The following is a 10,845-nucleotide window of genomic DNA, read 5'->3' on the forward strand; positions in this document are numbered from 1 at the left end:
TAAAGCAATTGTTCTCGAACATTTTTTTATGTAAGCAATATTAATATTGACTGTACTAGATTGAGAAAAAAATCTTCTTTCATATTCCGTAATAAAAATGGGGGATTGCCATTTGAAAAAAATAACGATGACGTCATAACTCGCTTAAAAATGGCGGAAAAAATTTAAATCTTTAGACCCGTTTCAGGAATTTTTCCATAAATCGTTTATAATGATTTTATCGCCTATATCCGTTACTTTACGGACACACTGTATATACAGGGTGTCACACAAAACACGCCCCAAGCTGTAACTCTGTCATTTACATTCTGATTTTCATGAGCAAGGTATTAAATGAAATGGTTTGATGAAAACTATGATTCATGCTACAAATAAATTTCTTCCAAGACCATCTTCAATTTTAAACGATTATTAACTTTTGTTTTTCAAATTGCTCTATATATCTTTCTGTCACACAAGCACGCCGCAAGCTGTAACTCTGTCATTTACCTTCTGATTTTCATGAACGAGGTATTAAATGAAATGGTTTAATGAATGCTATGATTCATGATACAAATAAACTTTTTCCAACGCTATCTTCAATTTCAAGCGATTATCGTCTTTTGATTTTAAAATTACTCATTATGTTTTTCTTTACGGTATTGGATAGAGATTCTTTTTCTGAATCCATTAATGTACAATACATTAACATTAATTATAATTTTAGCAAGAAACACAATTAAAATATTTTCCGAACATTGTCTTAGTCACTTTTGTAATATTGTAGTGTGCCATGGAAAAAAATAATGCCCAAAACTGATAACAGTCATTAAATGTTATTTCAATGAACGAAGTAGTTGTAAATGATACTTATAAGTTGCTTTTTATTTTTTTCCCATGGCTTAAGAGAATGTTAGGAAACTATTTTAATGTTTTTCTATGCTACAATGACAATTAATGTTGATGTATTGTACATTAATGGATTCAGAAAAAGAAGTGAAGGAAAACATACCGAGCTACTTGAAAATCAAAACTTGATAATCGCTTGAAATTGAAGATGGCGTTGGAAAAAGTTTATTTGTAGCGTGAATCATAGTATTTATAAAACCATTTCATTTCATACCTGGGTTATGAAAATCGGAATGTAAATAACAGAGTTACAGGTTGGGGCGTTTTTTGTGTGACACCCTGTATACAAGTGTCTCACGTAACTGGTTCGTTAGAACTTTTTTAGGTTCCAGTATTCGTACAGTTTTGAAATTTTGGTAGTATGGATTGTTCAGTCGGAACTTTCGATCTAAAATATTTTCAAGATGGCTGCCACTTCCGGTCTACCGGAAGTAGACCACAACTTCGTTATTTTAAATAGAATGCTATAGTTTTTATTACACCTTTTAATTGTACGTAAAAAAATATGTTGACTTTCATAAAAGTTATTGGTACCTAGCGTTTTTCGTTTTCGAGTTATTTTGATTTTAAGATTTTTTGGCAAATTTCACCATGCTCTTTAAAACCCTATATCCCAGCCAACGTTCTTTCAAAAAAGCTCTAAATTGGCACGATTACTCTTCAGATGCTGTCAAATAGATTGTCATATATTGTATCAGAATATCTTATACAGGATGGTCAAAAATTGAGTTACCGTTTCTCCATATTCAATGGGGAGAAAGTCGAAAATTTTAAATGGAACACCCCATTTTTTATTAGCCTACACGAAAGGGAATTTAATTCTCTACAATTTATCTATAAATATTCCTATACCTATTTATTGTAGTTTCTCTCATATTCGTAAATTTATCAAAACATGCAGGAAATGCAGGAAACCGTTTGTATTTTTATTAGAAGGCCATGACATTTTGACAGTCTTTTGTTTAATTTATTTCTATTATTATTTGTACTATTAACTACGATTGATAATCTTTTAGTTTACTAGCTTTTACTTACCAAAAATAGCAAACAAAAGATCAAATAAATTAAACTATTAAAACAAAAAGTGAATGATAAAAATTAGATTTCAATAAAAATATAAATTTATAATATAAATTTGTTATAAAATTGAATTTGGAAATGCAATAAAACACGGTAAAATATTTATTTCGTTGTCTTCATCACTGGTGACCGGAAATATGCGATTTCTTTTGGTCTCGATATATCCAGAACTAAGAAGATTTAGTTAGATTTAGATTAGTTAGGTTTGTTAGGCATCTCTCATTAAGTGTTCGACACGTCCTGTCCAAAAGTTTATTACATTCGCCATCAATACAAAATAAATTTCAAATATCGGCGTTGGAATAATCTGCCATGATGTTCAATGACTTACACCCGTCGTCAAATGTAACTAATGACAACAATAATACAAACATGGACCAAAAACTGTCAAAAATCCATAGCTTTCTAATAAAAAACCTGGATTTCGTGCATGTTTTAATAAATTTCGCAATATGGGGCGTTCCATTTAAAATTTTCGACTTTCTCGCCATTGAATATGGAGAAACAGTAATTCAATTTTTGACCACCTGTATAAAATACTCCGATACAACAAATGACAATCTATTTGACAACATCTGAAGAGTAATCGTGCCAACGTAGATCTTTTTTGAATGAACGTTGGCTGAGATATGAAGTTTTAAAGAGCATGTTGAAATTTACCAAAAAAAGTCGAAAAAACCAAAATAACTCGAAAACGAAAAACGCTAGGTACCAATAACTTTTATCAAAGTCAACCTATTTTTTTACGTACAATTAAACGGTGTAATAAAAACTATAGCATTCCATTTAAAATAGCGAAGTTATGGTCTACTTGCAGTAGACCAAAAGTGGCGGCCATCTTGAAAATATTTTAGATCGAAAGTTCCGAAGGAACAACCCATGCTATCAAAATTTCAAATCTCTACGAATAGTGGAACCTGAAAAAGTTCTAACAAACCAGTTACGTGAGACACCCTGTATATATATATACATATAAATGTATAGATTCGTAATGTTTAGCCGTCTTTAGAGACGTGCGGCTAAACCCAAATGATTCTAGTTCTAGGTATAGTGTTAGTTCTAATTCTACACATGTACTGTCACTAAAACTAACATTAAACCTAGAACTAGAAACATTTGGGATTTAGCCATACGTCTCTAAAGCCCGAATGATTCTAGTTCTTGATCTAGAATTAGTACTAGAAAGTTTCGGGTTTAGCAGTGCGTCTTCAGGCGCACGATTTTAATCATTATTCAGCGTTAGATTATTGTATGTTATTATTGAACTAAAAGTAGAAGATTCATTCAAACAATTTTAAAGTACAAATTAAAATTTTTTTCATTTTCTTCTTCATATTAATCGGTTATACCGTGATTTTACTGTAATAAAGGATTATTTGACTCGAAATAAAAGGATTGATTTATTAGCGGATCGAAATTAATTAATAAATAAATTTACTTGTAATCTTCCTTTTGGTGTCTTATCGCGCCGAGTAAACATGGTCCATTAGGTTAATGAAACAAGAGTAGACACGATACATGTTTTTTTTTTATAGATATCGATCGAATTGGCTTTGTCGCTACCCGAAACCGTAACAAAAAATAATAAAACATTTAGGCGCCTACTTGATGTTGCTACTTATTACGTTTTACCGTTGTATCTTTTTGAGTGGTCTTTTGTAAACTTAAAGTTAATAAATAAATAATAAGTATACACTTAAAAATAAAATTTTTTGTTTTAACTTTCTTTTGATGCTCACTATACACATTTATCCGGGTCACGCCATTTCAAACGAGTTTATTAATCGGAGAGATCGCCTTATGTACACTCAGTTCGTTAAGAAACTTCGATTAGTATCGTATTGTATAAAAAATGGCTCCTATTTTGTATACTGTAGATCCGAGTCCACCGTGTAGGGCTGTTTACATGACCGCGAAAGCAATTGGGATCGAATTAGAACATAAAATTATCGATATTCTTAAAAACGAACAATTAGATCCATCGTTTATTAAGGTATGTAGGAGAAATTACGATGTTTTATGATTACAAATTTTTTTTAGATAAATCCAAGGCATACAGTTCCAACTTTAATCGATGATAACTTGGTGTTAACCGATAGTCACGCTATTACAACGTATTTAACGTCGAAATACGCTAAAGATGATGGGTTATACCCGAAAGATTTGGCTAAAAGGGCTTTGATTGATCAAATGTTGCATTTTGATAGCAGCGTGACTTTTCCAGCTCTATTAAATATTGGTGTGAGTAATGAGTTTATTTTCGTTCCTAACCTTGAGTGTTATTTAATGTAGATGTAATCTTGTGGCCTTCAATTTTAAATTATAAACAAAATAAAATATATCGAAATAAATTTCTAGAAAAGTTCACTTTTCTATGTTACAAAGAAAATGAAATGATCATCCAAGAAACATCGTGCAAGTAAGCAAAGATGCTACAAATAGCCTCTTAAAAATAGGTGTTACTAACAACAGGTTAGATATTGCTGGTGGAAAACTAGTTAGTGCTGATGGAAGTCAAAACATAGTAGATTAAATACTGCTTCCAAAAATTTAATAGTGCTGGTAGCAGATTGGATACTGCTGGTAAAAAACTAGATACTGCTAATATAAAACTAAGTAGATAGTGAAACAGAAGACTATTTAATGCTAGTAGAAGATTATTCAGTACTGGTAGAAATATAGAGATCGCTTGCGAAAGACTACATATTGCTGGTAGAAGACTACTTACTGATTGCTAAAGTCTACTTGCAAAAGACTATAAGTATACCGTTGGCAGAAAACTAAGTATTGTCAATAGACAGAAGACTACTTAATGCTGGTAGCAGATTACTCAGTGTTGGCAAAAATCTAGATAACGCCTATAAAAGACTACTTACTGCTTGCTGAAGTCTACTTATTACTTGTAAACAACTATATACTGTTGGTAGAGAACTAGATATTGTTAATTGAAGACTAAACAGTGGAGAAGACTATTTAATGCTAGTAGAAGACTACTCAGTACTGGTAGAAATTTAGAGTAACACTACATACTGGTTGCTGAAGTCTGCATACTACTTATAGAGGACTATACCTATAGTGTTGGTAAAGAATTAGATATTGCTAATGGGACAGAAGACTACTCAATGCAAAAATCTAGGTAACTCTTACAAAACACTATATACTGCTGGCAGAAGACGACTTACTGGATGCTGAAGTCTACTTATTACTTGCAAAAGACTATATACTGTTGGCAGATAACTAGATATTGTTAATGGAAGACTAGACAGTTGAACAGAAGACTACCTACTACTAACTGATAGAACACTACTCAGTGTCGGCAGAAATCTAGATAATGCTTGCTGAAGACTACTTATTACTTGCAAAAAACTATACAGGAGGGTGTTTCTGTAAGTCGTGGCATAATTTTAATCACAAATAAGTACTAGAGTCAAATTGATGACGATTCGTGTAAAAATTTTTGGTCTAAACCCATAAATGGCTAAGATATAGGCCATCAAGGTTTTTTTTGAAACATTTTCTTAAATGTTTTCAATATGGTTTGTCTTTGAAAGATAAAATTTGGCAAACAGTGCAATGTCATCATGAGAAATCGTTTAATCACTTTTGAAAATATGCAAATACGGGATTAATGCTATACAGGTGTTTCCAGAGGGTATTTCCTTAAAACTTTTTTATTATGTAGTAAACCATTAAATTTTTATTCCTACAAATTTTTGATTAGACACATCGTTTTCGAGTTATTCACAAAAAGGTTTAGGTTCGTTTAAAAGAATATCTAAAAGATATCTGGATTTTCTTCAGTATAATTATTCTTTAGCATTTCTCAAATTAATGGTTATCTACAAAAAGTACTTTTTTACACACAGATAATAACTGGATATGGCAGAAAATTTGATATTGTTAATAGACAGAAGACTACTTAATGCTTGTTGGTAGAGAACTAGATATTGTTAATGGAAGACTAAACAGTGGAACAGAAGACTATTTAATGCTAGTAGAAGACTGCATACTGTGCTGGCAGAGATCTAGAGATACCTTGGGTAAGACTGCATACTGGTTGCATACTGGTATAATGTTGGCAGAGAACTAGATATTGCTAATGGGACAGAAGACTACTCGCTGACAAAAATCATATACCGCAGAAGACTACTTACCGCTTGCTGAAGTCTACTTATTACTTGCAAAAGACTATACTAGCGAAAGACTGTAATTATTGAAATTTAATCGGCGGAAATTGCAAAATTCCGAAAAATTTTGAAGAACTCAAGAACCAAAAGCGATTTTTCAAAACGGCTTTCTGCATTAAAAAGAGGATACTTTAATTAATAATTGGTGATATTTCCACAAGGATCCTTCAAGAAATTAATTTTATAGCTAATTTTGAAAATTATCGATGAAAATTGCAACATCGAAAATTTGATCAAAACTTCAAATATTGTTTTCTCAAAAACGGAAAGTTATTTTTCAAAACGGGTTTGTTCATTGGAAAGAGGACACTTTTATTAACACTTTGGGAAATTTTCATACTCATATTCCAAGAACTGGATTTTATACGAATTTTTAAAATTTAATCGGCGAAAATTGCAAAATTCTAAAAAATTGTCGATTATTTCAAACATTTATTTCTCAAGAACTAAAAGTGATTTTTCAAAACAGCTTTTTGCATTAAAAAGAGGATACTTTAATCATTAATTGGTGATATTTCCACAAGGATCCTTCAACAAATTAATTTTATAGCCAATTTTGAAAATTATTGATGAAAATTGCAACATCGAAAATTTGATCAATACTTCAAATATTGTTTTCTCAAAAACTAAAAGTTATTTTTCAAAACGGGTTTTTTCATTGGAAAGAGAGCAGGTTTATTAACACTTTGGGAAATCTTCATACTTATATTCCAAGAAGTGGATTTTATACGAATTTTTAAAACTTAATTGGCAAAAATTGCAAAATTCGAAAAAATTGTCGATTATTTCAAAAATTTTTTTCTCAAGAATTAAAAATGATTTTTCAAAGCGGCTTTTTGAATTAAAAAGAGGATACTTTATTTAATAATTGGTGATATTTCCACAAGGGTCCTTCAAAAAATGAATTTTATAGCCAATTTTAAAAATTATCGATGAAAATTGCAACATCAAAAATTTGACCAATGCTTCAAATATTGTTTTCTCAAAAACTAAAAGTTATTTTTCAAAACGAGTTTGTTCATTGGAAAGAGGACACTTTTATTAACACTTTGGAAAATTTTCATACTCATATTGCAAGAAATCGATTTTATACGAATTATTAAAACTTAATCGGCGAAAATTGCAAAATTCTAAAAAATGTTCGATTATTTCAAAAATTTATTTCTCAAGAACTAAAAGTGATTTTTCAAAACGGCTTTCTGCATTAAAAAGAGGATACTTTAATTAATAATTGGTGATATTTCCACAAGGATCCTTCAAGAAATCAATTTTATAGGAAATTTTGAAAGTTATTGATAAAAATTGCAACATCAAAAATTTTATCAAAAGTTCAAATATTGTTTTCTCAAAAACTAAAAATTATTTTTCAAAACGCGTTGGTTCATTGGAAAGAGGACACTTTTATTAACATTTTGAGAAATTTTTATACTCATATTCTAAGAGATGGATTTTATACGAATTTTTAAAACTTAATCGGTGAAAATTGCAAAATTCGAAAAAATTGTAGATTATTTCAAAAATTTATTTCTCAAGGACTAAAAGCGATTTTTCAAAACGGCTTGTTGCATTAAAAAGAGGATATTATAATTAATAATTGGTGATATTTCCACAAGGATCCTACAAGAAATGAATTTTATAGCGAATTTTGAAAATTATCGATGAAAATTGCAACATCGAAAATTTTATCAAAACTTCAAATATTGTTTTCTCAAAAACTAAAAGTTATTTTTCAAAACGGGTTGGTTCATTGGAAAGAGGACACTTTTATTAACACTTTGGGAAATTTTTATACTCATATTCCAAGAGATGAATTTTATACGAATTTTTAAAACTTAATCAGTAAAAATTGCAAAATTCGATAAAATTGTCGATTATTTCAAAAATTTATTTCTCAAGAACTAAAAGTGATTTTTCAAAATGGCTCATTGCATTAAAAAGAGGATACTTTAATTATTAATTGGTGATATTTCCATAAGGATCCTTCAAGAAATTAATTTTATAGCCAATTTTGAAAATTATCGATGAAAATTGCAGCATCGAAAATGTTATCAAAACTTCAAATATTGTTTTCTCAAAAACTAAAAGTTATTTTTCAAAATGGGTTGGTTCATTGGAAAGAAGACACTCTTATTAACACTTTAGGAAATTTTCATACTAATCTTCCAAGAAATCGATTTTATACGAATTATGAAAATGCAATCGGCGGAAAATGCAAAATTTCGAAAAATTGTCGATTATTTCAAAAATTTATTTCACAAGAACTAAAAGTGATTTTTCAAAACGGCTTTTTGCATTAAAAAGAGGATACTTTATTTAATAATTGGTGATTTTTTCACAAGGATCCTTCAAGAAATGAATTTTATAGCTAATTTTGAAAATTATCGAGGAAAATTGCAACATCGAAAATTTTATCAAAACTTCAAATATTGTTTTCTCAAAAACTAAAAGTTATTTTTCAAAACGGGTTGGTTCATTAAAGAGAGGACACTTTTATTAACACTTTGAGAAATTTTTATACTCATATTCCAAGAGATGGATTTTATACGAATTTTTAAAACTTAATCGGTAAAAATTGCAAAATTCGAAAAAAGTTTCGATCCTTTCAAAAATTTATTTCTCAAGAACTAAAAGTGATTTTTCAAAACGGCTTTTTGCATTAAAAAGAGGATACTTTTATTAATAATTGGTGATATCTCCACAAGGATCCTTCAAGAAATTAATTTTATAGCTAATTTTGAAAATTATCGATGAAAATTGCAACATCGAAAATTTCATCAAAACTTCAAATATTGTTTTTTCAAAAACTAAAAGTTATTTTTCAAAACGGGTTGGTTCATTGGAAAGAGGACACTTTTATTAACACTTTGGGAAATGTTCGTACTTATATTCCAAGAAATAGATTTTATACGAATTTTTAAAACTTATCGGCGAAAATTGCAAATTCGAAAAAATTGTCGATCATTTCAAAAATTTATTTCTTAAAAACTAAAAGCGATTTTTCAAAACGGCTTGTTGCATTAAAAAGAGTATACTTTAATTAATAATTGGTGATATTTCCACAAGGATCCTACAAGAAATGAATTTTATAGCCAATTTTGGAAATTATCGATGAAAATTGCAACATCGAAAATTTTATCAAAACTTCAAATATTGTTTTCTGTATTAATTATTTTAATCTCTTTTTTAGATCCCCCTACGTTTAAAATTAACCAACGATATTTCTCAAGATAAAGTAATCAAAGTCCAAGAAGGATACTCATTTTTAGAGAAATACCTTGAAGGTAAAAAATGGGTTGCTTTGAATTATCCAACATTAGCCGATATCCATTTAATATCAACGATTACAAGTTGTTCGTTCTTCGTTCCAATCGGTGATCATCCAAACATTTTAGCTTGGATTCAACGGGCTCAAAAAGAAGACTTTTATAGCGAAAACGTTAAAGGATTAAAAGATTTTAACGATTTATTTCAAGGATTTCTTAACTGTTAAAATAGTCAATTAAAACAAGGACACCAATTAAACGATAAAAATATCTTATCAAACTTGTTTTTATTTTATTAATTAAGATTATTTAAGATCAAAGTTTATATAAGACAAAAAATAACTTTTTAAAATCTCATTTTGATTTTGTTGGTCGCCCTAAAATGTCTCTCGTGCTTTATACTTTAGATGTTAGCCCACCGTGTAGAGCGGTTTATATGGTTGCTAAAGAAATTGGGGTTGATTTAAAACACAAAATTATTAACGTTGTTAATAAAGAACAATATAATGAGGAATATATTAAGGTAAGAGTAAAAATTAAGTTATAAATGTATCAATTTTGTGATTTTTAGATTAACCCAAAGCATACAATCCCAACTTTAATTGATGGGGATTTAATTTTAAACGATAGCCATGCTATTACTTCATATTTAGTAGCTAAATACTCCAAAAACGATTTTCTATACCCTAAAGATGTTGCTAAAAAAGCTCTAATCGATCAAATGTTACATTTCGATAGCGGTGTTATGTTTGCGGCTTTAGCCCAGATTACAGTAAGATTTTTAAAGCATCAAAGTTAATTTATTACTTAATATTTTTTTAGAAATCGTTGATTTTTGAGCCTAAGAAAGGAATTTCACCCGAACACATTACTTTCGCTGAAACGGCTTATGACTTTTTAGAAAAATATTTAGAAGGAAAAGATTGGGTTGCAACAAATCAACATACAATAGCCGATTTACACTTAATCGCCACAGTTATGTCGTTAAATTTGGTTGTTTCTTATAAAGGACGTGAAAATATTAAGAATTGGGTTGAGAGATGTAAAAATCTTGCTTGTTACAGCGAAAACGTCAAAGGGTATCAAGATAATGTCGATTTATTTTCAGCTATTACGAAACAATAATGTGTTAATTAAATAAATTTTTATGATAATCTAAATAAACATTAAAATAAAATTTTATAACACTAATTAAAGCAAGAAAATGTTTCCTAATCCACTTTAATTTCGTAATCTTTCGATATCATTCCATTCCATTTCCAAACGGCTTTTTGCGTTAAAAAGAGGATACTTTAATTAATAATTGGTGATATTTCCACAAGGATCCTTCAAGAAATTAATTTTATAACGAATTTTGAAAGTTATCGATGAAAATTACAACATCGAAAATTTGATCAAAACTTCAAATATTGTTTTCTCAAAAACTA

The 10,845-nt window shown here is 29.3% G+C and overlaps 1 protein-coding gene across 1 annotated transcript; it reads left to right on the plus strand.

The window, feature by feature from the left end:
* Window positions 1–3,742: 3,742 nt before the first annotated feature.
* On the plus strand, window positions 3,743–10,595 carry LOC111417096 (uncharacterized). The gene is made up of 6 exons (XM_071195687.1): window positions 3,743–3,961; window positions 4,009–4,209; window positions 9,343–9,643; window positions 9,733–9,941; window positions 9,990–10,190; window positions 10,241–10,595. The coding sequence occupies exons 1-6, from the start codon at window positions 3,821–3,823 to the stop codon at window positions 10,541–10,543; spliced, it is 1,356 nt and encodes a 451-aa protein (XP_071051788.1). The 5' UTR covers window positions 3,743–3,820; the 3' UTR covers window positions 10,544–10,595.
* The last annotated feature ends 250 nt before the right edge of the window (window positions 10,596–10,845 follow it).

This window comes from Onthophagus taurus, chromosome 1 (genome assembly GCF_036711975.1).
Source record: "Onthophagus taurus isolate NC chromosome 1, IU_Otau_3.0, whole genome shotgun sequence".
NCBI lineage: Eukaryota > Metazoa > Arthropoda > Insecta > Coleoptera > Scarabaeidae > Onthophagus > Onthophagus taurus.